The sequence below is a fragment of the Aspergillus ambiguus genome (assembly GCF_047715705.1).
Source record: "Aspergillus ambiguus strain CBS 117.58 unplaced genomic scaffold BDV59scaffold_7, whole genome shotgun sequence".
Taxonomy (NCBI): Eukaryota; Fungi; Ascomycota; class Eurotiomycetes; order Eurotiales; family Aspergillaceae; genus Aspergillus; species Aspergillus ambiguus.
In genome coordinates, this window is record NW_027395520.1 from 325,038 (window position 1) to 346,958 (window position 21,921).

At 52.7% G+C, this 21,921-nt stretch overlaps 8 protein-coding genes across 8 annotated transcripts; 2 read left to right on the top strand and 6 right to left on the bottom strand.

The window, feature by feature from the left end:
• Positions 1-113: 113 nt before the first annotated feature.
• BDV59DRAFT_173792 (calpain-like protein) lies at positions 114-3,547 on the bottom strand. Its single transcript, XM_073688959.1, has 7 exons — positions 2,732-3,547; positions 2,490-2,676; positions 2,170-2,434; positions 1,862-2,119; positions 1,706-1,811; positions 1,458-1,649; positions 114-1,398 (listed from the first exon to the last, which is right to left on the bottom strand). The coding sequence occupies exons 1-7, from the start codon at positions 3,206-3,208 to the stop codon at positions 319-321; spliced, it is 2,565 nt and encodes an 854-aa protein (XP_073550136.1). The 5' UTR covers positions 3,209-3,547; the 3' UTR covers positions 114-318.
• A 291-nt stretch (positions 3,548-3,838) lies between these two features.
• Positions 3,839-6,002, bottom strand: nimX (cyclin-dependent serine/threonine-protein kinase CDC28). The gene is made up of 4 exons (XM_073688960.1): positions 5,591-6,002; positions 4,982-5,490; positions 4,766-4,929; positions 3,839-4,697 (listed from the first exon to the last, which is right to left on the bottom strand). The coding sequence occupies exons 1-4, from the start codon at positions 5,625-5,627 to the stop codon at positions 4,436-4,438; spliced, it is 972 nt and encodes a 323-aa protein (XP_073550137.1). The 5' UTR covers positions 5,628-6,002; the 3' UTR covers positions 3,839-4,435.
• Positions 6,003-6,372: 370 nt separating this feature from the next.
• On the top strand, positions 6,373-8,728 carry gmdA (putative general amidase GmdA). The gene is made up of 5 exons (XM_073687400.1): positions 6,373-6,801; positions 6,863-7,696; positions 7,747-7,794; positions 7,852-8,263; positions 8,310-8,728. Exons 1-5 carry the CDS (start codon positions 6,526-6,528, stop codon positions 8,423-8,425), a joined length of 1,686 nt encoding a protein of 561 aa, XP_073550138.1. The 5' UTR covers positions 6,373-6,525; the 3' UTR covers positions 8,426-8,728.
• Positions 8,729-10,713, top strand: BDV59DRAFT_154129 (uncharacterized protein). The gene is made up of 2 exons (XM_073687401.1): positions 8,729-9,437; positions 9,514-10,713. Exons 1-2 carry the CDS (start codon positions 8,839-8,841, stop codon positions 10,598-10,600), a joined length of 1,686 nt encoding a protein of 561 aa, XP_073550139.1. The 5' UTR covers positions 8,729-8,838; the 3' UTR covers positions 10,601-10,713.
• Positions 10,714-10,825: 112 nt separating this feature from the next.
• On the bottom strand, positions 10,826-15,207 carry BDV59DRAFT_200035 (putative ABC transporter; the record flags this gene model as incomplete). Its single annotated transcript, XM_073693483.1, has 12 exons — positions 10,826-10,957; positions 11,014-11,058; positions 11,115-11,568; positions 11,626-11,915; positions 11,967-12,218; positions 12,269-12,830; positions 12,881-12,958; positions 13,017-13,680; positions 13,730-14,001; positions 14,059-14,181; positions 14,232-15,135; positions 15,183-15,207. The coding sequence occupies 12 exons, from the start codon at positions 15,205-15,207 to the stop codon at positions 10,826-10,828; spliced, it is 3,801 nt and encodes a 1,266-aa protein (XP_073550140.1).
• Positions 15,208-16,779: 1,572 nt separating this feature from the next.
• Positions 16,780-17,595, bottom strand: BDV59DRAFT_154142 (GNAT family N-acetyltransferase). Its single transcript, XM_073687402.1, has one exon. It carries the CDS (start codon positions 17,385-17,387, stop codon positions 16,845-16,847), a length of 543 nt encoding a protein of 180 aa, XP_073550141.1. The 5' UTR covers positions 17,388-17,595; the 3' UTR covers positions 16,780-16,844.
• Positions 17,596-18,813: 1,218 nt separating this feature from the next.
• Positions 18,814-19,813, bottom strand: BDV59DRAFT_173799 (uncharacterized protein). The gene has a single exon (XM_073688961.1). The coding sequence runs from the start codon at positions 19,504-19,506 to the stop codon at positions 19,048-19,050; it is 459 nt and encodes a 152-aa protein (XP_073550142.1). The 5' UTR covers positions 19,507-19,813; the 3' UTR covers positions 18,814-19,047.
• Positions 19,814-19,882: 69 nt separating this feature from the next.
• Positions 19,883-20,998, bottom strand: BDV59DRAFT_200036 (RNP domain protein; the record flags this gene model as incomplete). The annotated part of the gene is made up of 1 exon (XM_073693484.1): positions 19,883-20,998. One exon carries the CDS (start codon positions 20,996-20,998, stop codon positions 19,883-19,885), a length of 1,116 nt encoding a protein of 371 aa, XP_073550143.1.
• Between the last annotated feature and the right edge of the window lie 923 nt (positions 20,999-21,921).

Below are 21,921 nucleotides of genomic sequence, written 5' to 3' on the forward strand. Positions count from 1 at the left end.
TATTTTAGGGGATCCGGGGTTTTTATGTCGGATTGAGCTGAAATAGCGGGAATAATACTCCTATGGAGTACATATGCGACTTCTGTTGGTCTATTTGGTCTATTCCAATAGCAGTGATTTTGATTATTTATTAACGGCTTTATGAATCCTTATTCTCTGCGATATCTCTCTAGGAATTATTGTACGACATTCTTCTATTACAAAAAATAACGAATTAGAGATAGAAACCAAACGACGCTAGAAATAAGATCACTAAATTTTTAGTCATAAGAAGACAGGGCGAAGAGAGAAAAAAATGTCAACAATTCTGTCGCCTATTCAGGAACAAGACGTCCGCTGCGCAAAGGCATCAGTAAATGGCATTCGTGGGAACGAGAACGTCGGGGAGGTCGCGCTTGCTGCCGGGTCGTCCATGTCAAGAGCAGGCTCGATTCCATCGTCAGGAAGAGGGCGAACCACTTCCAGCGACAGCCCGGGGTCCTCGGAGTATACGCGCAGGCCCACGACACAGACTGCATTCCAGGGATCGCTATTGGGCATCTCTAGTGACATCCCAGATGTGGCTCCTCGAGGGTTCTTTGTCTCCGAGGGCTCCTCCGGGGGCATATCAAGGTCTGAGTCAAACTCGAACCCTTCCAGGAGCTCGTGGTGGCTGTGACCATAATGCGAATAACTTGAGCAGGATGTGTCTAGACTCCGTGGCTGCAAACGCCTGCGCTTTTGGGCCCGGTGAGAGTCTGAATGGTAGTTCCTATCAAGCTGGATTGTAGGAATACGAGGCTTGATGGGGGACTCTGCATCCGACGCATCACCGTTCTGGCCGTTGGCGATGTCGGATGGGGATTGTACAGGGCCATCTGGCAAGATCTGTTCAGCCAGTGGAGGACCACCGTTCTTATGACCAGCGAGACTGTCCCTGGACTTGCGGTTCTTCGCTGCAAGCTTCTCAGCCCTTCTCTGCTCCCGCGCGGTCCTCTTGCGCTCCCGAATCCATTCTTTTTCAAGTCTCCGTTTGGTTTCATGCTTCAGCCGATCCTTACGACGCTTTTCGGCATCTTCCCGGGCCAGCTTTTCCTTTTCGGTTTCGACCACCAAGCCCTTTGCGTGAGCGAGATCATAGGATAGTCCAATCTGGACGAGCTTCTCCCGCTTTATAGGCGCCAGGCTCCTGACCACATCCTCTGTCGATTCGGCATCATACCGCTCCGCAGTGATCTTCAACAGGACGTGGTAACGTCCCGGTTCCAGATCGACTTCTGCGTTCACCGAGCGCGTTCGGAAATGATCTAAGCTGCTGTTACTTCGCACGACGTAGTCATTCTCGTTCTCTTTCTGGATTCGAAACTTGAGTTTGAACCCGTACTCGTCCGCCAACCCTTTGAAGTAACGCGAGTCCAGCTGACAGTTGTTAGTAAACTGTCCTGTGGCGCATATCTACCCACGAGACGGGGACTTACCTGAGAAAGTACAATGATCTTGGGACCACGCTCGGCGACAGTCATCACGAATTTTGTGCCGTGATAGCCTGCAGACCAGGGTACATTGAGACTGGTCCACTGCTGGGTGACTGTCCATTCGGAGCCGAAGAGACGAGTTCGGTCAAGATGTTGGTACTTCTTAAGGAGATCGCTGTACGAGATCCAGAAGAACTAGATTCCATTCAGTATATTCGAACTTGTGCTCCCAAGATGACAGCATCACTTACCCCGTCGTTGCCAAACTTATGGCCCAGCTTCTCCATCCACTCCGGCGTCCACTGTTCTGACCCATCGGACCAGGCGCCGCTCCATTCTTTCTTGCCCCATGGGTTCCTGTATCGATGAGTATGGAACATGTCAAAGCAGAGCGCCGCAGGACATACCTCAGTCGAAGCAGTCGATGACCATCGATTTCTCTGGCTTCCATGATGGAATACGAATGGTTCTCCGCTATCCCTTTTCGATCTTTCGGACCGTGATACTTGGGATCCAGCCAGTTGGAAAACAGCCCAGTTCCGCAGCCAAACAGGAAGTCCTTGTTCACCTTCATGAGCTCATCCTTCCAAAACCGGTCCTTGTCGAGAATGTTGCTGGTCAAGATGTCTGAGGTAACACCGCCGGTGAGATCCTCAATCGCCTCTCTATACCTAGGTCAGCCGTGCGCAACAAGGGAAGAATTTGTCTATCGTACCCTACAAAACCGCCCTCGATAGCCGAATAGTCCCCGTGGGCCTTTGCAAAGGCCTTCTCAAGCAGCGGCAACCAGGTTTCATTTTCGTCCACGCACTGCGCAAAATACAAGGCGCGAGACCCGGTCTGCCAAACACGGCGATACTCCTCTTCGGTATCGTTCCGGGTGATATTGTCCCAGACGGGCCGCTCATCCACCGACTCGTCGTAGTCTGCGGCGCGCAGGTATAACTTGTCATCCACGATGCACTGCTGCCAGTCCCCATCTGATGGTGTCAGCGCCGCCGCGCACAACCACAACGCAAGACACAACCGGCTTACCTCGATAAAAGACGAACCCGTACACGCCGACCTTTTCATCGCGAGCCACGCAGATCTTCTCAATCAACTGCTCCTTGTTGCCCATCGTGCACAGCGCCGCCATAAACCAGCAGTCGCCGTCACGACCCTGCCGCACATCGGACGCCGTCGGCCCGTTTACAAAAAACTGCGGATGCTCGAATATCTCCTGCGCAGCAGCTAGTCAGCCTAGACCACCGCAAAGACAACTCGACGCGACTCACCGTCACTCGCTTCACGCCCCGCGGGAGCATCTCCAGGGTCCTCTTTTTCAACCCGTCGAGGTAATCTCTCCGCCCGGACTTCAGATCCACCTCGATATCGAAGTGCGGATCGGTGTACTTCTGGTTCAGCCGGCGACATTCCTTCGCGATGCGCTCCACGGCCCGCTTGCATTCCCCGGACGCCTGTTCATACGATTTACCCGCATCCTGGGCCCGCACCACGCCCTTGGGGATCCGCGACGCCTTGCTGCGTGCGTACGGGTTGTCCGGGAGCACGGTGTACACCTTTCCCGGGAACTTGGTGGTGAACTGGTCCCAGAACTGGCGCAGGGTCTCCTGGGGCGTCTGCTTGGCCTTCTGCGACATACGACAGTCCGACCGCGACGACAGCGGAGGGGTGGTGAATGCCATCTCCGGGAGGTCATCGTCCAGGTCCATGCCTAGGTAGTTCATGGCGGGGACAGCAGGGTTGGTCATTGAGCCGGTATCCCGATGCAGGAGCAACGAATGCTCTCACGCTGGTGATTCAGAGATAGAGGAGTAGTGTGAGGAAAAAGTCACTTCACCTGATCCGCGCAGGGCTGTCCGACTTAATTATAACACGGGCAATTCCGACGACTTGGGTTCGGCATCACCGAGTCAGCAAATCACAACCCGGACGACCGTCCCAGCGACCATTCACCAAGGAACTCCTTCACAGTGTGGTAGGGAATGTGGGCCAATAGGCGCACTTAGGGGGTGGCTGCTCGAACTGTTCCCCGCTCTGGCGGACGCCTTATATGCAAGGCCACGATAAGCCCCTCTCAGCCGGGTTCTCCAACGGGCGAGATGCGAGCAGAGGCCCTGCCTTGTTCCGGGCGAGACAAGAGAGACTCCAGTGGGCGGGCCAGCTAAGCTGACGGAGCATGGGTTTAGTGTCGGTGCTAGAGGGACGCTAAGAAGCACCGTTATTGATCCATTTCAGCTGATCTGGTTTTCCCCGTGCTGACTGGCTGCAGGAATGCAGAAACATGCCGGCATAACGGGCCAGATTGGATGCCCGCCATAGGAGGGCGTATTAATAGCAGCCCAAAACGAACCGGAGGAGGGTGGCATGCAGGTGGAATACGAGCCTCGTCCGTCCGGAGAGGAGTGGGATTGGTGTTTGGCCCCGGTCTATCGTTGCCCCTTTGGGGATGTGAGCCTGAGGCTGTGTTGGATTTTAGTGAGCGGCTCTTGCAGAATGCTGGGTCTATGGCGTGATGAGTCTAATTGTCTTGTCTTCACGGCCCCAACGTTGTGTAACTGCAGATGCAGGTCGAACCGGAATGTATCATCGTGGGTTATATAGATAGCAACCAAGGCTGCGTGGGGACGGGTGGACAATGAGCCATACGCCTAGTGGATGCATGCACTTATTCTGTCGCGTACAGCGCACTTTCAATGGGTATGTACGTAGAATTCAAAACACTGCTCGAATATCCAGTATAGCCGAATCACCTTCCAAATCACTCCGCTCAACGCCACAAACAAAGGAAACACAAGAGTAATGGGTCGCGGCCACGACAGATAGGCATTGCGAATGGGCCCGAGGCTCAGGCGGAAACAAAGAGACGTGGGTCGTGCGGCCGAAAGCTCGGTGCCGGTGGTGCCAGGCCATCCACATAAATACATTACACGTAAAAAAAAAAAAGAAAGGAAGAAAAGCCTCAACGGTCGGGGCGTTCAGTGGAATCCGTTTCTCCGGCCACGTCCAGAATAGTAGGAGCTGCCATGCTTGAAATAAGGATGCATGCATGCTTGCTTAGCCGAAATCCGTCTGGCGGGGTCATACTCCAGGAGGGCATCCAGAAGGTCGAGGCCGTCCTCTTCCAATCCGGGGACGAGTGCACGCGTTTCTTCACGTTTCCACTTGGGGAAAGTCGATTTGTAGTCGGGGAATGAGGTGACACCCGGCCAGATATTCTCGTCCGGAGTACCGAGCAGTCTGGAATAGAAAATAATGATTAGCATCATGTATCTGGGGCACGTGCAAGAGGGTGTAGAGGGGCCTACCGGAAGATCTTGAAGATCTCATCAATTTCTGAGTCTCCAGGGAACAATGGCTTCCGCGTGCACATCTCCGCGAAAATTGCACCAGCGGACCACATGTCAACGCCGGTAGAATATTGACGTCCACCCAGGAGGATCTCAGGAGAACGATACCACAGGGTCACAACCTGCGTCGCGATTAGTAGCTGTTGGCCAACATAACAAGTGTACCCAGCGTACCTCGTGGGTGTAGGTTCGAAGGGGAACACCGAAAGCGCGGGCTAGACCGAAATCGGCCAGCTTCAGGTTTCCCTCCCGGTCGATCAAAAGGTTCTGGGGCTTGAGGTCCCGGTGCAGGATACGGTGGCTGTGGCAGTAACGGATTCCCTCCACGAGCTGGGCCATAAACTTCTTCACCATGGCATCCCCAAGACCCATATCTTTGCTCAAGGCCGAGCCGTCTGGAAGGGGCTTTCCACGTCCACCTTCGCTCACCGGAAGAGCCTCCATGTATTTCTTCAGGTCGAGGTCGAGGAATTCGAAGACGAGGTAAAGTTTGTGGCCATCGGCGTGGACGATGTTGAACAGTCGTACGATATTGGGGTCGTTCATTTCCTTCAACAGCGAAATTTCACGAATGGCAGTGCTGGGAACTCCTTCATCTTCGGCTTCCAGGCGGATCTTTTTCAAGGCGACGATACGGTTGGGATGGGTCAGCTCACGGGCCTTGTAGACCACACCGTAAGTTCCTATCCAGGAGATCGAAGTTAGTTACAATTCAACCCTCAGAAGTACGGTGGGGTGAATTGATCGATCGCAAGGGCCTGGAGACTTGTCTTTAGAACATACCCTCCCCGATTTTCTCAATCTTCTGGTAGTTATCCATGGTGGTACAGTCGCGACTGCTGAATTTGATTCTGGTCCTGGTTCGCCGGAAGAACACACGCGACGGTATTCTCTCAATAGAAACTCAGAGCAACGAAAGACAGTGTCGAAGATGACTGGCACCTCACAAGGGTCGTCGTGTGTGTTGTTGCCCGGGAGAAAAGCGAGGATGGAAAAAACAACGGGGAAGTTTGGTTGGCGTCGAGTGGTCCTGAAGAGGCGAAAACGGCGGATCGAAAGGAGTACTGGAGAACAATTGACGACGAAGCAGTGGATCCAGACGAAACTCAAGCACTCGAGCGAGAGAACACAGCAGGGACCAGAGGAGAACGAACGGATGAAGCAGAATGGATTTATCCCTGGTGGTGCTTGTTGGTGGGGGAGCGAAGGCGGTCAACGTCAACAAGAAATACACAAACAAAAAGTCCGCGTCGGAGGGAAGGCGGTGAGCGCGTCAACACCTGATCTGATGCCTCAGGTATCTGCTCACTTACTTGTACCGTCTGACCAGGACTCTACTCAGCACTCGGTACTTATAATACTCTATCCTATGTATACCTTCATGGTACACTGTCCTAGACTTGCTAGTTTGCCCGTCAAACATTATTCTTCATGAAGCGGCCACCGAACGATGACCCCCTACTAGTACTCGTTATCCACACCAGCAGTCGTGGATATGTCCCAATCCATCAAGTAACTCCAAAAGCAACAATTAATAATCATCGTCGTATTGGATCCTTCAGTCGGTAAAGTGCGGAATCCCCAAGCAGGGAGAGAGATAAGCGGAACAGTACATAGTTGGAGAAGCCGAATTGGAGACTTCTACCCCTCTCTTCTCTTTATCAATACCCTCGTGTTCCTTCAACTCGGTCAACTCACTCAACATTTGCTACATCAGAATGACCATGACTTCCTGGAAACAGCTTGCAGAGGCCAAGCGACAGTCTATCTTGGATGCCATTCCTCCAGAGTGGAGGATCAAGGAACCCATCCCACCTGCGGGGGAACTCCGGGACGTCACTGGAGCTTATATTCAACAGTACTTGACTCCACGAGAGATTGAGATCACGGAAACGGATGCAGTTAGAATTGCAGAGAAGACAACCTCCGGACAATGGACCGCATTGGAGGTCACCGAGGCATTTTGTCATAGAGCCGCCCTGGCACACCAACTGGTAGGTGGATCTTGGATCTTCTATCGTCCGAACCGCGTCGCAGCGACTGATCAAAACGCAGGTAAGCTGTCTGCACGAGATCTTCTTCGATGCCGCCATCGAGGATGCAAAGCGTCTCGATGTCTATTTCGCTGAGCACAAGAAGCCAATGGGGCCTTTGCATGGCCTTCCCATTAGTCTGAAGGACCAGTTCCATGTTAAGGGGGTCGAGACCACAATGGGATATGTCGGCTGGATTGGAACCTTCCAGGGAAAGACAGACGACCCAAGAAGAGCGGCCTTTGATAGTGAACTGGTCAGGGAGCTCCGGGACCTCGGAGCCGTGTTGTACTGCAAGACTTCGGTTCCGGCTACGCTGATGTGTGGAGAAACCGTGAACAATATTATCTCGTACACTACAAACCCGAAGAATCGGCTCCTGTCGTGCGGCGGCAGCTCCGGCGGCGAAGGCGCCCTGATTGCACTGAAGGGGTCCCCAGCCGGGTTTGGCACGGACATTGGGGGCAGTGTTCGCATTCCAGCTTGCTTCAACGGTCTCTATGGGATCCGTCCTTCCTCGGGGAGAATCCCGTACGAAGGAGCTGCAAACTCGATGGATGGCCAGAATACGATTCTGTCGGTCATCGGACCGTTGGCGGCATCGGTTAACTCCCTGAGATTGCTGTTCAAGGCAGTGCTTAGCCAACAGCCGTGGTATTATGATCCGCTGGTGGCTGAGGTGCCGTGGCGAGACGAGCTGGAACAGGAGACGCGTGCGCTGATTGCCCAGTCGACGGCTGGTAACTCGAAGCTTGCTTTTGGCATTGTGTACCATGACGGGATAGTGCATCCTCATCCACCCATTGCGAGGGCTTTGAAGATTGTTGAACAGACTCTGAAGAGGCTGGGACATAAGGTAAGAGAAATTGGGCTCTTTCAAGCAAAGATATATTGAAACTGTATCAGGTTATCCCGTGGGAAGCGCCGGCAGCGGCCACGGGCTATGATCTCGCGGTATGCTACACTCTATTCAACTCCTTCCGCGAGCGTACCCGGTACTAACTGTCGTAGTCCCGGATCTACAACCTTGATGGGGGAACCGATGTCGGGTATCACTTTGGGCTGTCCGGTGAACCAGCACCGTCCCAGATTGTGGTTACCAAGGGTGTCGAGAAGACCGCGTCGGAGATTGCCGCTATCAATGTGGCTAAGCGAGAGTACCAGAAGCTTTACATGGATTACTGGAACAGCACGGCAGAGGTAACAGGCACTGGACGGCCGGTGGATGGGGTGATCAGCCCCTGTGCGCCGCATGCCGCTGTGCTCCCGGGCAAGTATGACCATGTAGGATATTCGGCCCTCGTCAATCTGCTGGACTACACCAGCGTGGTCTTCCCGGTAACCAATGCCGATAAGTCGGTGGACGTGCTTCCTTCTGCGCTTGAATATCTGAGTGATATCGACCGGAAGGTGCAGAGCGACTGTAAGTCATGTTTATGGTGATTCCAGTGCTTTACTGACATGGATAGACGATGCGGATGCCTATGATGGAGCTCCGGCTGGACTGCAGCTGATGGGACGGCGACTGCAGGAGGAGAAGATGCTGGTACTGGCGGAGTATATCGGGGAGGAGGTCAGGAAGTAGAATTAGTATGCAGGATACCAGACGTACGTAGTAGGATGTACCCGTGAGGATACAGAGTATGGGTGGTGCTCCACTAAAGCTTGGCGCTCGATCGATCCAGTCATCATCATCGCACTCTTTTCTCCTCCTTCTTTCTCCTCTTCCTCTTCTTCTCTTCCTCCCCTCCTCTTCTTCTCTCCATCTTCTCTCCATCTTCCACCTCCTTACTCACTCACTCATCCTCATACTCTCACGCACTCCCTCTTTTCCGTTGACTAATTTCTTTCTTCCTTCCCCCTCCCCCGGTCATGCATTGACCTGCAGAATTCCTACCGTCTGCATGCTGCTGTTGAACGCGTCCTCGTCCCCATATCCTACAGTAACTCCTGATTCCCCTGCAGTGACCGACAATCCCTCGCGTCTCCCCTGCAACAATGGAAGAAAGCACTCCTCGTCCCGTCAACATCAACACCCCTGAAGGCTCCGCCGGGGCCGATGACCATAACCCCCAGGCCGGCGGTGTCGCCAAAAATCCCGCCATCAAGGATCGCAAATGTCAGTACTGTCACCAGGCCTTCACATCATCCTCCCTCGGTCGACATCTCGACCAGTTTCTCTTCAAGAAGAAGCCGGACGGCATTCACGATGTCGAGGAGATCCGGCGCATTCGGAGTGGCATCACCCGACGACAGGCTCGTACCTCGTCGGCCAAGCGCGACACCCCGGAACGCGCCACAGGAAAGGGCCATTTGGACTCCTACAACGTCGGCGACTCGACTGGGAAGTCCAGGGATGGGGTGCGGATGATGTTCAACACCCCGACCTGGCACGCGACCGGTGTCATTAATGACATCCCCAATCCCAGCCAAGCCCCCGACGGCTTGAGCTCTCGATTCGCGTCGTCGCAGTCTCGAGCCGGCTCTCTGGCTCTCCCGGATTACGCGAGCAGAGGCGCGATGGCCAACAACCCCGATACGACGCGGGCGCTAGAACTGGCTCTGCGAGAGGTGTTGGACAACATCAAAGCCGCCACGTGAGTTCTTTGCTTCTGTCTTCTTTATTTCCCAACCCACGTGGAATCATCATACTCATTGACTTTCCGTCAATAGCTCCAGACTACGTCCCCGTCTATCCCCCTTTGACTTCGAAATCCAGTCGCAGACGTTCCCTTCCCTCTGCCTGCAGCTCCTACCGCCACCTCCCAGTCTGTTCGCTGCGAACCCGTTTCCCTCCCCTACGTCGTTCCCGGTCGAGCCCCCGGGCGTCGAGCATGTGGAGATTGTTCGACAGGCGCTTCGCGCAAAGATCGACCAGTGGCAGTCCGATCAGCTGTCCGCTGAAACAGCCTCGACCACCACGCAGTCCAACCGCCCGGGGCTCGATTCCAGTATGATTTCACGCAGCGCGCAACAGCACGAGGAAATGAGCTCCAGGCACCTCGACCTGGCATTCAAACATTGGGCCTCTCTGCCGCCCGACACACGACGGGACGCGTGGCAGCTCGAAATCACCCGCGCGTTTGCTCGCGAAATCGAGACGCGCAAAAGTCTGGACGACCAGCTCGCCCGCGTGCAGCAGGAGGCGAACCAGCTCCGCGCGCAGGTGGAAAGACTAGGCTCGTGTCAGTGGCCAAGAGAGTTTGCGCTTTTCCCACCGGACACGCTACCGTTGCCGCGCGACGTGGCGCGGGAGCTGGATGCGAAGGAGAGCCAGATCAGTCCCGATTCCGATCGCTGGGACTATGACAGTGTCGTGGCCAAGTGGAAGCGCGTGGTCATGCACGACAAGAGTATGGGCCGTGTCGGGGTCGGTTATACCAGCCCCGTCGTGGACGAGGCAGACGCCAGACACCGCACCGGCGAGGACTCCGCGAACCCCTCCAGAGCGAGAGCCCTCCAACCCCCGGCCCCTGTCAGCCCTTCGGTCCAGTCGCCCTCCCAGACGGGTGGTCCGTCCGCCCCCTCCAGTCAACATAACTCCCCCTACCTCCAACAGCAAGACGGCCACCAGAGCCCCAACGCAGGCCCTCCCACCAAACGTCCCCGTCTAATGAATGGCCATAGTACCGGCGGCGCGTCCGGGGGTGCCGAAGGAGCCACCATCTCGTCGCCGAACCAGAGCATGGGCAGTCTCCCTAAGGCGTGGAACCCGCAACAAAGCCCCGAGCAGCCCTCCCCTCCGTCTGGTGGAGCATAGGACATGTCTAATACCGTCCTCCTATATCACGGGGTTAGCATCTTAATGAATTCGCCTACGATCAAATCCTCGACGACAGGATTGAGATGGTGTTGTATCCTTTGATTGTACATATTACTGTGTTCGAATTGTTACATCAAACCGATTTCAAGAAGCTTAATATTGGTACATGGTCTCCACGACACTGTCTCTAGTCATCGTACATCAACGAAAATCACAGACCTTCTACTCCTTTCTAGCCTTTCTTGTTCTAAGTGCACTGAGCCAGCGCTTGATGTCCCCCACACCATGCAGATAGAGCCACGAGAATGCGTAGACCGCGGCAAAATTGAACATCACATAGGCCCAGAAAATCCCCTATCACAGGACGTGTTAGCCACCTCAACACACCAGCGTCGAACATCATCACTCACATAATCACGCCACTTGTTCGAGTAGAAGACGTTAAACGTCTTGCCCTGCAGAGAAAGTCAGCCACCCCAGAACAATAGCAGAACCACCGACGCAAACCCACCCATTGATCCCCGTCCGAGACCTGACAGAACGCACAAAGCCCATTGCTCGCATCCTGCACATACCCACCAGCCATCTGCGCCGAGGCGCCGGCATATTCCTGGCACGAAATTCCAGGCGGCGGACTAAACAACGACTCCTCGCGCGGGACGCACTCGATGGGGATACCGTGGACGACGATGGAGAGCATGCCTTCGACGAGGTAGTGGAACGGGGTAAGCCAGTACATCCAGGAGCGCCAGAAATAGACCAGCGCGGCGTACGGCACGACGACACCGCAAAAGCTGATGACGAAGGTGAAGAACGTCGGCACGAGCAGCGAGGCAAAGAGCTCGTTTGGCGAGAAGGCCGCGATGAACTGCCCGAACCCGATGTAGAACATCTCGTACAGCATGATGAACATCCAGCTGAGACCTGAGGTGAACGAGTCGCGTGGGAACCAGAGGCCCCAGTACCTTTTTTGAAAGTGGTGAGAAGGAGATTCGGATCAGGGAGAGGGGGAGGGTGCTCACCAGCAGTTGAAGTAGATGGACCCGGCGACGAGCGCATAGGGGAGTTCGGGGAGGATTGCGCTGGTCACGAATGCCACCCACGAGTAGATCTTGGCTTTGGCCTCGCGGGATTCGTATAAATTGCGGAAATGGAGGAATTGGGGCTGGAGCTGTTGGATCAGCGGCGGCGCAATGGTGAGCGTCATGAAGATGGAGAAGAGGCGTGATTGCATATCGATGTAGCTGTTGCCCAGGTGCCAGAAGGTGAATGTGTTGAACAGGCCGGTGAAGATGTGCAACACGAATTTTCCCTGGTTTGCATTAGGTGTCAATCCGATAGGGTAGGACTTGTGAAGACATACGAGGGCGTATTGCGGATTGCGCCAGTAGGCGATGAAGGTGCGCTTCGAGACGGTCCAAACCTGCACCATGACAGGCATCGCATACTCGCGATTGTCGTCGGCCTTGTCAGTGTCCGTCTTGCCGCGACGGGTCTCTATGATGTTGTCAATCTCCTGGGAGCGCTGTCGATACTCCTCCGAGTTGGCCCAGACGTCCGCCCAGTTCTGTCCTTTGTAGTCTGGGTTTCCGGCACCGATGACCTCAAGCATATACTAACGTGACAAGTTAGCAAGTGAAGTGCACAGGAAACTAGGCAGGTTACCTCTGCGGGATTCGCATGGGGAGGGCACTTCTTGCCCCCATTCTTCTCAAAATAACTGATCATCTTGTTCGAATCCGATCCCAGCTCCCCGTTGTAGACCACTCGGCCGCCACTTTGGAGCAGTAGAAGCTCGTCGAATTGTTCAAACAGAACGGCCGATGGCTGATGGATTGTGCACAGGATGGCCTGTCCAGCATCTGCCAGGCGTCGCAGGAATCTGACGATGTTATAAGCAGCTAGTGAGTCGAGACCCGATGTAGGTTCATCCAAGAAAAGTAGCAGTTGCGGCTTGCTAGCGAGCTCAACCGCAATGGTGAGCCTTTTGCGTTGCTCCTGGTTCAGGCCAACGCCGCCAGATCCAACCACAGCCCCGGCGATAGACCTCATCTCCAACAGGTCGATGATTTTCTCGCAGTATTCGTATTTTTCCTGGATAGGGACCTCCTTGGGCTGGCGAAGGAGCGCGGAAAACTGCAGTGACTCTCGCACAGTAGCAGTAGGCTCGTGAATGTCCATCTGCTCGGCAAAACCGGTTGCTCGCTGGAAGCTTTTCGGGAGATGTCTAAAATCTTTCAGTGCCTGTTGCATCAACCAGTGACGGGTGAGACATACTTTCCATCAACGAGGAACGAACCCGTGATGACACCAAAGTCTATCCTCTGTGCTAGCGCATTCAAAAGGGTGGTCTTCCTATTGCAGGATATAGATCAGCAGAGCCCTTGAAACAACGAAGGAAAGGGTGTCTAACCCTGCTCCAGAGGCGCCCATTAGAGCAGTGAGTCGGCCCGGTTTAACATAACCTTGGACATCTTGCAAGAGCTGCTTCTTTCCACCTCTATAAGGGATGACATAATTGACGTCCTTCCAAGTGAAGACCGATGTGCTTCGGGCAATCTGCTGCACGTCATTGGACTCGTTTGAATCCTGATCATATCCAGCGCTGGAACCGTTTTCTTTCTTCCCGACTTCCTCATCACCAGGGGACTCCTTCTTCTCCAGTGCCTTTTCAACCGTCTTGGGCACCTGGCCTCTTTTGAAGATCGTCACAGTGCTGCCACCTTTGTTCGGCTTCTGTATTTCCATCCCAATCATGGTCAGTACAATGAAGAAAATGAGCCATGCAGTTATGATGCCGAAGTTTCGCCACAGGTGGGAGCGACTGTAAGTAAAAGCGGCTTTTATATAGCTTGCCCCTTGAACCACTGTTTGGTCCGGGTTACTCCCTTGCAATGCGCATGTTTGATGGCCGGGTACTGCATTGGGGCCCTGCGGAATTATGCTCTGCGGTTCGCATTGGATGTCCAAATTGTAGAACTCGTTCGACATCACACCTTCAAAAGCATATTGGACCGGATTGATCCAGATTAACCACTTAAGCCAAGGGTGCATTTTCCATGGCGGTATTAAATATCCTAAAGATGATATCAGCTAGAACGGACAGAATCTTAGGATTAACCATACCTGTGTAAACGACAAGGGCTTGGATTGCAACTCCTGTGAGACGGGTTGCAACATCAAGGGACCCGCATAGAGCCCCAATCGTTCGGAAGAAAGCGTACATTGTCATCGTAAGTGTGAATATAAACAGAAAATTAATGAAGAATTGGGATGGGGTCCGTGAAAGGTTCGACATGAAGTAGACAACCAACTCAAAGAGCGTAACTTGTATGAAGATCACGGGTACATCTACCAGCACTTGGGACAACGCAAATGCCGATGGACGATAGAAGGAGCTGTTCCAGGTCAGCTCTGCTATGGTCTTCGAATCACGGATATAGAAGAATTCTCACAAGCTCTTATGTTTCAGAATAATGGGTTGACAGTCAAAAAAGGCCGAAAGTTCTGCGAGGGCGAGAAGAGCATTGAAGAGAAGGATGAAAAACATAACGCCTCCTCTGGTGAAGACTCCCGAACTAAGTTCCATGAGAATGATGTCTGAAGGACACAGCGTTACTTGACTTACCTGGTCTGCGGCAGGTCATAGAAGAGACTGCCGATGATGAGGGCCTGGAAGACCAGAAGCGCCCACTTTCCGACAAGAGTCTGTCTGTCCCCATACATAATTTTGAATTGCCGCTCGGTGAGGATGAGAATTTGTTGATAATAGGGCACCGTATAGTTTTTCTTCGGAATATTTCTCCTTATCTCTTCGCGCTCCGCTTCCTGTGACTCGAGTTCTCTCTCGAAATCCTCGATATCGGCCATTACTCCTTTCTGGATATCGCTTTTACGGTAGATATTTTGGAAATCTTCTGCTGAACGAGGAATTCTGTCTTCCCAACCTTTCTTGACCCGTCTGGCATGCGGATCGCTGACGGATGTTAAAAAGTCTGGTGTTGTCCATCGAGGGGGGCATTCGAAACCCAAGCGCTCGAAATATGCTTTTGCATTTTGCGTAGGGCCGTAGTATGCGCATTTTCCATCCTCGATCAGAATGACTTTATCAAAAAGGTTATAAAGGTTCTCGGATGCTTGGTAGAGCGCTACCAATGTCGAGGCGTTGGCCATATCCGTCAAACTCCGGAGACTCTGGACATATTCGAGAGCCGTACTTGCGTCTAGACCTTTGGTTGAGTTGTCCCAGCATTGCGTACTGGCTTTAGTCACCAGAGCCTCCCCAATTGACACGCGTTTCTTCTCTCCACCCGAGATCCCTCGAATTAGTTCATTACCGACCCTCGTCCCCAATGCGTGTTCGATCCAAAACAGCTTGGCGATGGTCGATAAGAAGGTCTCCTGGTATTCCTTGCGAGATTCTCCGGGAAGGCGAGATTCTTTGTCCGGGGTTCTGGTCTTCAGGGCAAACATCAAGGTATCTCTCACAGTTAACGTTGCGTAGTGAAGATCGTCTTCGGGGTTGTACAGGACTAGAGATATCAGTAACTATACACCCGCATGTATCGAGTTGAAGTACCTTCAGAGCGGTAGTTCTTAGCCATTGTCTCCGCATCCGTTCCTCCATACCGTATATCCCCCTCGACGCTTCTGTATCCTCCCCTTTGGTTCCCAATTACCTTCAGGAAGGTTGAACACCCGGACCCAGGCCGTCCGAGGACGAGAAGCATCTCACCAGGTCGCACGCATCCCTAGAAAGTGATATGTAAGCCTATATGCTCTTATCGGAGAATAATGCACGAAGAGACACACTGTGAAATCGTCCAAAATTGTTCGCAGCGGCGGTTTGCTTCGGCCTCGGACGAGGAAATTCTTGATCATCCGCGGAATGCCCAATAAAATATCGGAGTTTGTCGGCTGGATAGCAGACCCGAAACCAGCGCCTTCGACAGTCAAGTTCTTCCATACCACTCCAAGATGGCGCGTCTTCTCTTCGTTTGAATGTGCCTTTCGGTCTTGACCAAACATCCGAGAGATTAACCTCGCTATCTGAGCCAGGTCCTCCCCATCATCACCCGTGCCAGACCCAGCACTCCGGCGTCGAGTTAGAGAACGCACAATATCGTCTTCTGTGAGCGGCCTAGAGAGCGAGGACTTCCTTTGGCCCATCGGTGGCCGGCTGGATGACTCCTGCAGAGGCACTGGTTCACTACGGATGGGGGCGAATGTCTCATCATTGTCCCCGGATGAGGTAGATGGTGAGGACGTATGTGATTCTCCATCCTCCCCATCTTGATGTTCGGTGTTTCCCCGTATCTGATTCATAATGTACCTGCCGTCGTGATCGGTTTCCGTTGCAGTTGGATACCTGTGGGAGCGATCACACTCATCTGAGGGTTAAAGACGATATTTGCCTTGTGGAAACCGCCTCAAGTATCTTGCAATTGCAATATTTCTGATGTCAGCCTGGGGATGTGAGAAGACTGAGGATAGATTGTCGTGTACCTTCCATGTATAAAATCAGGGATTTTGAATTACGTCAGGAGCAACTGAGTTCAGGTGTTACACAATTTGGTTCAATATTATGTTAAATATATGTATTCTGTTGTTGCAGTCAGACGACTCTACCAACACCATGGTGTTTAACGGTGATATCGATATTAGCTCCGAACCCCGATCCAATCGAGTAAAAACCACCCGATATGCATCTCGGGGCCTCGTGATCCCGATAATTCGGAACCATATTTTTGGATATCCGAGATCTTCTGGCTGCAGAGACTCTCCGGATGGTGAAAGTGAACTCTGTCATGATGAAGTCATCACCCGCGAGAGTGCCCACAACCAAGGAGTATCAGATTTTATCTGACTCGGATTTGTAAGCCTGGTTGAAATCATGCAGGTCATACTCGGTCTTATTTCACTATGTTATCAGAAGCAGTGGTTGTAGCATAACTTGGGTTTGTATGGTTCTACCTAGGCAGTCAGCCGCCCCGGTTCCCCTACATGCATACAAGGCCTACAAATATTCCATCGGATAATATCGACATACTAAGGTATGATTCATGTTCCTAGATACTTCTCAGAAGCCCTGCGCATACAAAGTTCTTCTCTGTACATCTAGGCGTGGTGCTTTACTTTGTCGGAGCAAACGACATTTTATGATTAAATGCTGTTTTCGGGGTATGATCGGCTTACTCTCATTGCTCTAAACACATGCACCTGCTACAGGGCGTAACCAAAGTTATCTCAGCATGCAATAAGTCATCGTGTCCAGCACCACTCCGTTCTTCTCGACGGCACACCTATTCCGGCTTTCGCAGTGATATCCCGCCTTCTCCAGCACTCTAGCACTTGCTCCGTTCCCCTCATAAACAATAGCCTCCAGCCTTATCACATGGTCGAAAGTCTTAAATGCCCACTGGGAGAGGGCCGCAACAGCTTCGGTTGCAATACCGCGCCCCCAGTGGGCTTCACCCAACCAGTAACCGATAGCCATCGTTCGATAATTCACATCATTTCGAGGCTCTAGGCCACATCCACCGATCACCCTGCTGTCATCTCGCCGGCAAATCGCGAAGAAAGTAGTGTTGTGTTCATACGTAGCAGTCGTTATCCATTTCTTTGCATCGTCGATAGTATATGGGCTAGGGAACCGGTTTGTCATCCATTTCGCTATCTTTGGATTATTCGCTTCCCTGGAAACATCTTCGGTATCGCCTTCCCAGTATCGTCGTATGAGACAGCTCTCAAGATGCAAAACGGCGTCTGGTGGCTTTGTTGCCATCGGGGAATTGGTGAGGGGAATGAACAGGTTGCAGTAAGCACGTTCGGGGACCGTAGTTATCTGGCATCGGAAAATTAGCCACCGAATGTATTTCCAACGAAAATCGGATATCTTCCACGGAGCAGTGTTCTTTTTACGGAGATTGAATACGCGTAAACCTATTGAGAAATGATAAAGGATTTAAGGTGGTGAAAGTGGCATCGCGGTGATGGCGGATTTCGGTTGGTTTTCCGCGCGAAGTCAGGGCGGGTTTTAAAGACCACCTTTCCTAGATGTTTAGGGCTCGCTAGAACAGTTTGAATTGGTGCTTTAGTAGAGTAGCACAGACTTTACGGAGGATTCAGCTGTCTTGCCAGCTGCAGTGGCTATTTAACTGTCATTTTACAAGATATTTTCTTTTGGCTACTCCCAGCTATATATAATATCAGTGTCCTACGAACCAGTCGAAGTTTGAATATATGTGATTTACTCCTCAAAACTGATGTTGCGGTACTTCTAGGATTACACTAGATTGTACGGAGTACTACCAAGCGCCTTGGTATAACTTTCGTTGCTGACGATACTGTCATGAACCCGCAGGACGGAATTTTGACACCACACTAATTGTGAAGGAAAAAGCCGTTTCTTCCACGCAGAAAACGCAGGGACTCTTCATGTTGAACGCATCCCATAATGATTTCTTGTGAGTACTCTTTGAGAATCACCATTTATTTGATGGTAGGGGACCAGACGGCAGTCATCTAGATGAACAGTTTCTTGCTGAATGGTAGAGATGCTTGGCGATTGAGTTCTTTCACAATTATCTTCACTGTTGAAAATATTGAGACTCTTCGGGTAAAATTTCGACCAGCAAACAGCCCTATTCACCTCTCTAACTAAACAAATAGGGTAGTGGAAAGGTTCTATACAAGTACCAAATTATACATTGGAGGATTCGGAAGAATATCCCCATGGAGAAAAATAAGAATATATTCCTTCAGTTCATGAGAAAAGTGCTGCGATGGGATGGAGAAGAAAGGTAGAGTGCACGTGAGCTTCTGACAGGTCCTTGGTTAACGGCTCAGTAACCGGCATCTTAAGTATCGCCGTTATCTCCCTACTCCTGTGTCCTCTATTGCCGTGGGCCTAATAATTCGTCATTAAAAAGAGAATGTAGTTGACCAGAATTTTGGATCCATGACTTAAAAAGGATACAGCCAAGAAATAACCATTTGTCTGAGACAAGGCTTCGTGAAAAGTCCAGAGGCTGGGGATAAAGTACTGGGTACCTGATCGTCCTAGCGGGTAGCGTGGCACCTTAAGTACCCGTAACCCAATGGCGGCCGGTGGTGGCCCCGCCCGAACCCGCTCACTGGGCCCAGCCACCCGAAAAGGCATCGAAATCAACATGGCTGGGCTGCAACATTCTTCCCCTTAAGACAGCAAGGCCCCGGGCAATGCTCCTTACCCGATCTACCATCCCTTGAATTGTCGCTGGAGATATCAAAATCTACGAGAAGTCTCCAGCGCTCTCCAGGGGTGCCCCTCATTCTTCGGCGTCTGTCAGTTTACGGTTGTCGGGTCCGATTGAGTTTCTTCCCACCATATTTTAACCCCCAGGGGGCATTATATATACCCACCAAGATGGTCCAAAAGAACATTACCATCGCCATCATCATCATTATCCTTTTCCTACTCCTCGCCATCGCCGGGTTTGGAATCTGGGCCATGAAAAACCACGTCGGCTTCTTCGCGCCGAAGCGGGCGGTTGATGATGAAGAGAGCGGGGGAGGAGGGTGATAGTGGCTAAAGGCTGGATGACCAGCTTCTTACCCCCCCCCTCCGTTACGAATATCCTTGACCCTTCGATCTCCTTGGCACCTCCGATGCTCCACGATGTTACGCTCCGATATCCCATTACTTCCTTGATATGACGTCTTGACGATGTACCGATTCCGACATATCCACGATTCTCTCTCCTGCAGTCACCAATTTCCGACTTCCGCTGTCTGAATGATATTTCTCGACGCCGTGATTGCCTGCCTGATGGCATTGCATATACTATGAGCCTAACGTTATCGTGAATAAGGCGTGCTGCATGACATTGATCATGTTTTTCTCTTGGCATATTTGGTTGCATATATTGGATGACTGGATTGTATAATACTTGATTTATTGTCGTTGCTACTTCTTACGGCTTGACGAATGATGAATGATTCTGTTGATCTATCAATTTTGAATATCTTTGGTCTAAAGCAGCGCTCATTATGTCCTTGTCTTGGTATGAGTTCTCATCGAGCGTCTAGGGAGGACCCTTCGACGTCATTGTCTACTGGGTACTCTGTACTATCTCATCATAAACTTATCCCCAACAGGTGACCTACCGTATGTGGGAGACCGCTGTGCAGGCCTTTGGAATCAATAAACTAGATCGAGATATCCGAATGTTCTTAATGTTGTCATTAATTTAGATTTGGCATGTACATACGAGTCAACCAATTGGCACGGCACTAACCTCAACCAAGGATCCGAAGTCCACCCTTTGTTTTGCCAGACTTTTTGACCCCGTCATGCTTCACTTTTCCACCGGCGTGACCGCCCCCTCCTTTGCCGCCTCCGTTCTTCTTCGCGGCCTTATTGTTGGACACTGGACGAACCTCGGTCGTGGCACGACGGAGCTGAACAGGGTGCGAGCCGATATACTTCCCCTGCATCTCCCGAGCGGCTTTGAAGTAGTCATCGCCATCGCTGAAACTGACAAAGCCGAAACCCTTGCTCTTCTGCGTGCGCTTGTCGCGGATGACGCGTGCTTTCTGAACCGACGAGTATTTAGTGAATGCCTTCAAGAGGGAATCATCGGTGACCTCGCCCGCGAGGTTTCCTACAAAGAGGCGGAAATGCGCCGGGTCCCACTCCAGCAACGTCGAATCCGTCCATGTCTGGCCACCGCCCGAGCGCACGACGGTCTTCGGGGCGGGCTCCGAACGCCCGGAGGCGGAGACAGGCGTGTTGGTGGCGGTGCCGACGGACGGGGTGTTCGCGCCGCTAGTAGTGGTCAGGCCGCCGTCGCGCCGACCGGGAACCTTACCCGCGGACTGCTGGGTGTCGTCGGCCACGTACGCGCTCTGCCACTGGGCGATCTGTGCCTCGGTTTCGGGGTCCAAGTTGGAGTCGTTGCGTTTGCCGGTCCCCGGGGTGCCGAACGGGTTCTGGATGTGTGGCACGGACGGCCCGTATGTGGTGTCATTGTACTGTGGGGCACCGTAGTAGGAGGTGTTGTTGCCCGCGTAGGACGGCGGCTGTGGTTGCGAGTAGTAGCTCCCGTAGCCAGCGGTGGTCGTCGGGGTGGAATAGCCTGCCGACGAGACGGGGGGCGTGGACACCGCGGGGCTACTGGTGCGGTAGGGCTGGCTGGCTGCTACGGAGCGCGGTTGAAATGCGGTGAAAGCCCCATAGCCGCCGGGGCGAGAGTTGCTGTTGGCGCCATATCCGCTGGTGGTGGTCCCGGCGGACGCGTAGGACGGCGCGGCGGAATATGCGGGCTGGTAGGTGGCAGCGCCGGCGGGTGGTGGTGGTCGCGGAGGAAGCGACGACGGGGATTGCTTGAGACCTGGAGGTGGCGGAAAGGACATGATGAATGGAGAGTTCGAGAAGAGAGAGGGCGATTGGATGGTATGAGGCGCCGTGTGCAGAGATTAGCAACAGACACGTACCTTCAGGGTTTGACTGACGCAGCAGGCATACGCCAGACGTCACGCCTGAAAAGGAACCGGAGTCTTTCGAGATGGGGGGGAATAGCGGGGGTGAGAAGGAAAATTGGGAGGATGGTGAGAGACGGTTAGGTGGCGAGAGAGTGTCAAGGGCGACGTGAGAGGGGGTCGAGCAGTGGAGGGATATGGCGGAGGTGAAGATGGAAAGTCGGTTGGATCCGGTGATGGAAAGAAAAGCGTTTCTGGGCGGTATGGACTGCCGTAGGATATAGATGCCTGAGAAATGGGACAGACATGGTCGGCGTAAGGTATTTCCGAGGCTGATGCTGATTGGCCTGACGGCTATGGTGAATTCCCTGTTCGGGCAGCCAGGACACCCCCACCCTAAGCCGTTTTGGGACGACCGGAATTTGACCAGGTTGGGACAATTTTCCTTTTGCTTCGCGGTATGCGAGATTAATAGGGGAAATTTCTCCGCGGGTCTCGAAGTGTTATCTATGGGATTCTATATCGAGGATATCGAGGATGCTGGATGAATCCTGCACGATATCTGTTATCAGGAGAAGGGAGTATCCATATCCGACCAAAGTCCGGAGGGATGAAGGGAAGGAAAAGGACGCAGTACGCAGTAGAAGACATCCAAGCCAGAACCAAGACCAGAATGCGTGGGATTCCAGTGATCGAGGTGGAGGCTCCAATTTGATCCGTGCCCGAATCTGCTTCACCGAACACGCTTGAAGCAGTCAAAGGACATTTTTTCCCTGGAGCCCCTCCATGAGTTGCCCCGCCATCGCCTGTCCTCCGTCATCTCCGAATGCATGACGCTTTCAACCTTCTCTGCACAG

Bases quoted from the DNA above. Each gene is read 5' to 3' on its own strand.
- BDV59DRAFT_173792 (XM_073688959.1), bottom strand. From the start codon at position 3,208: ATGACCAACCCTGCTGTCCCCGCCATGAACTACCTAGGCATGGACCTG. The intron at 1,650-1,705 runs GTAAGTGATGCT...AATGGAATCTAG, and splicing joins ATAAGTTTGGCAACGACGGG to TTCTTCTGGATCTCGTACAG. The intron at 1,399-1,457 runs GTAAGTCCCCGT...AACAACTGTCAG, and splicing joins AGATCATTGTACTTTCTCAG to CTGGACTCGCGTTACTTCAA.
- nimX (XM_073688960.1), bottom strand. From the start codon at position 5,627: ATGGATAACTACCAGAAGATTGAGAAAATCGGGGAGG. The intron at 5,491-5,590 runs GTATGTTCTAAA...TCTCCTGGATAG, and splicing joins GATTGAGAAAATCGGGGAGG to GAACTTACGGTGTGGTCTAC. The intron at 4,698-4,765 runs GTAGGCCCCTCT...TTTCTATTCCAG, and splicing joins GAGATCTTCAAGATCTTCCG to ACTGCTCGGTACTCCGGACG.
- gmdA (XM_073687400.1), top strand. From the start codon at position 6,526: ATGACCATGACTTCCTGGAAACAGCTTGCAGAGGCCAAGCGACAGTCT. The intron at 7,697-7,746 runs GTAAGAGAAATT...AAACTGTATCAG, and splicing joins TGAAGAGGCTGGGACATAAG to GTTATCCCGTGGGAAGCGCC. The intron at 8,264-8,309 runs GTAAGTCATGTT...TGACATGGATAG, and splicing joins CCGGAAGGTGCAGAGCGACT to ACGATGCGGATGCCTATGAT.
- BDV59DRAFT_154129 (XM_073687401.1), top strand. From the start codon at position 8,839: ATGGAAGAAAGCACTCCTCGTCCCGTCAACATCAACACCCCTGAAGGC. The intron at 9,438-9,513 runs GTGAGTTCTTTG...TTCCGTCAATAG, and splicing joins GACAACATCAAAGCCGCCAC to CTCCAGACTACGTCCCCGTC.
- BDV59DRAFT_154142 (XM_073687402.1), bottom strand. From the start codon at position 17,387: ATGGCAACAAAGCCACCAGACGCCGTTTTGCATCTTGAGAGCTGTCTC.
- BDV59DRAFT_173799 (XM_073688961.1), bottom strand. From the start codon at position 19,506: ATGCAACCAAATATGCCAAGAGAAAAACATGATCAATGTCATGCAGCA.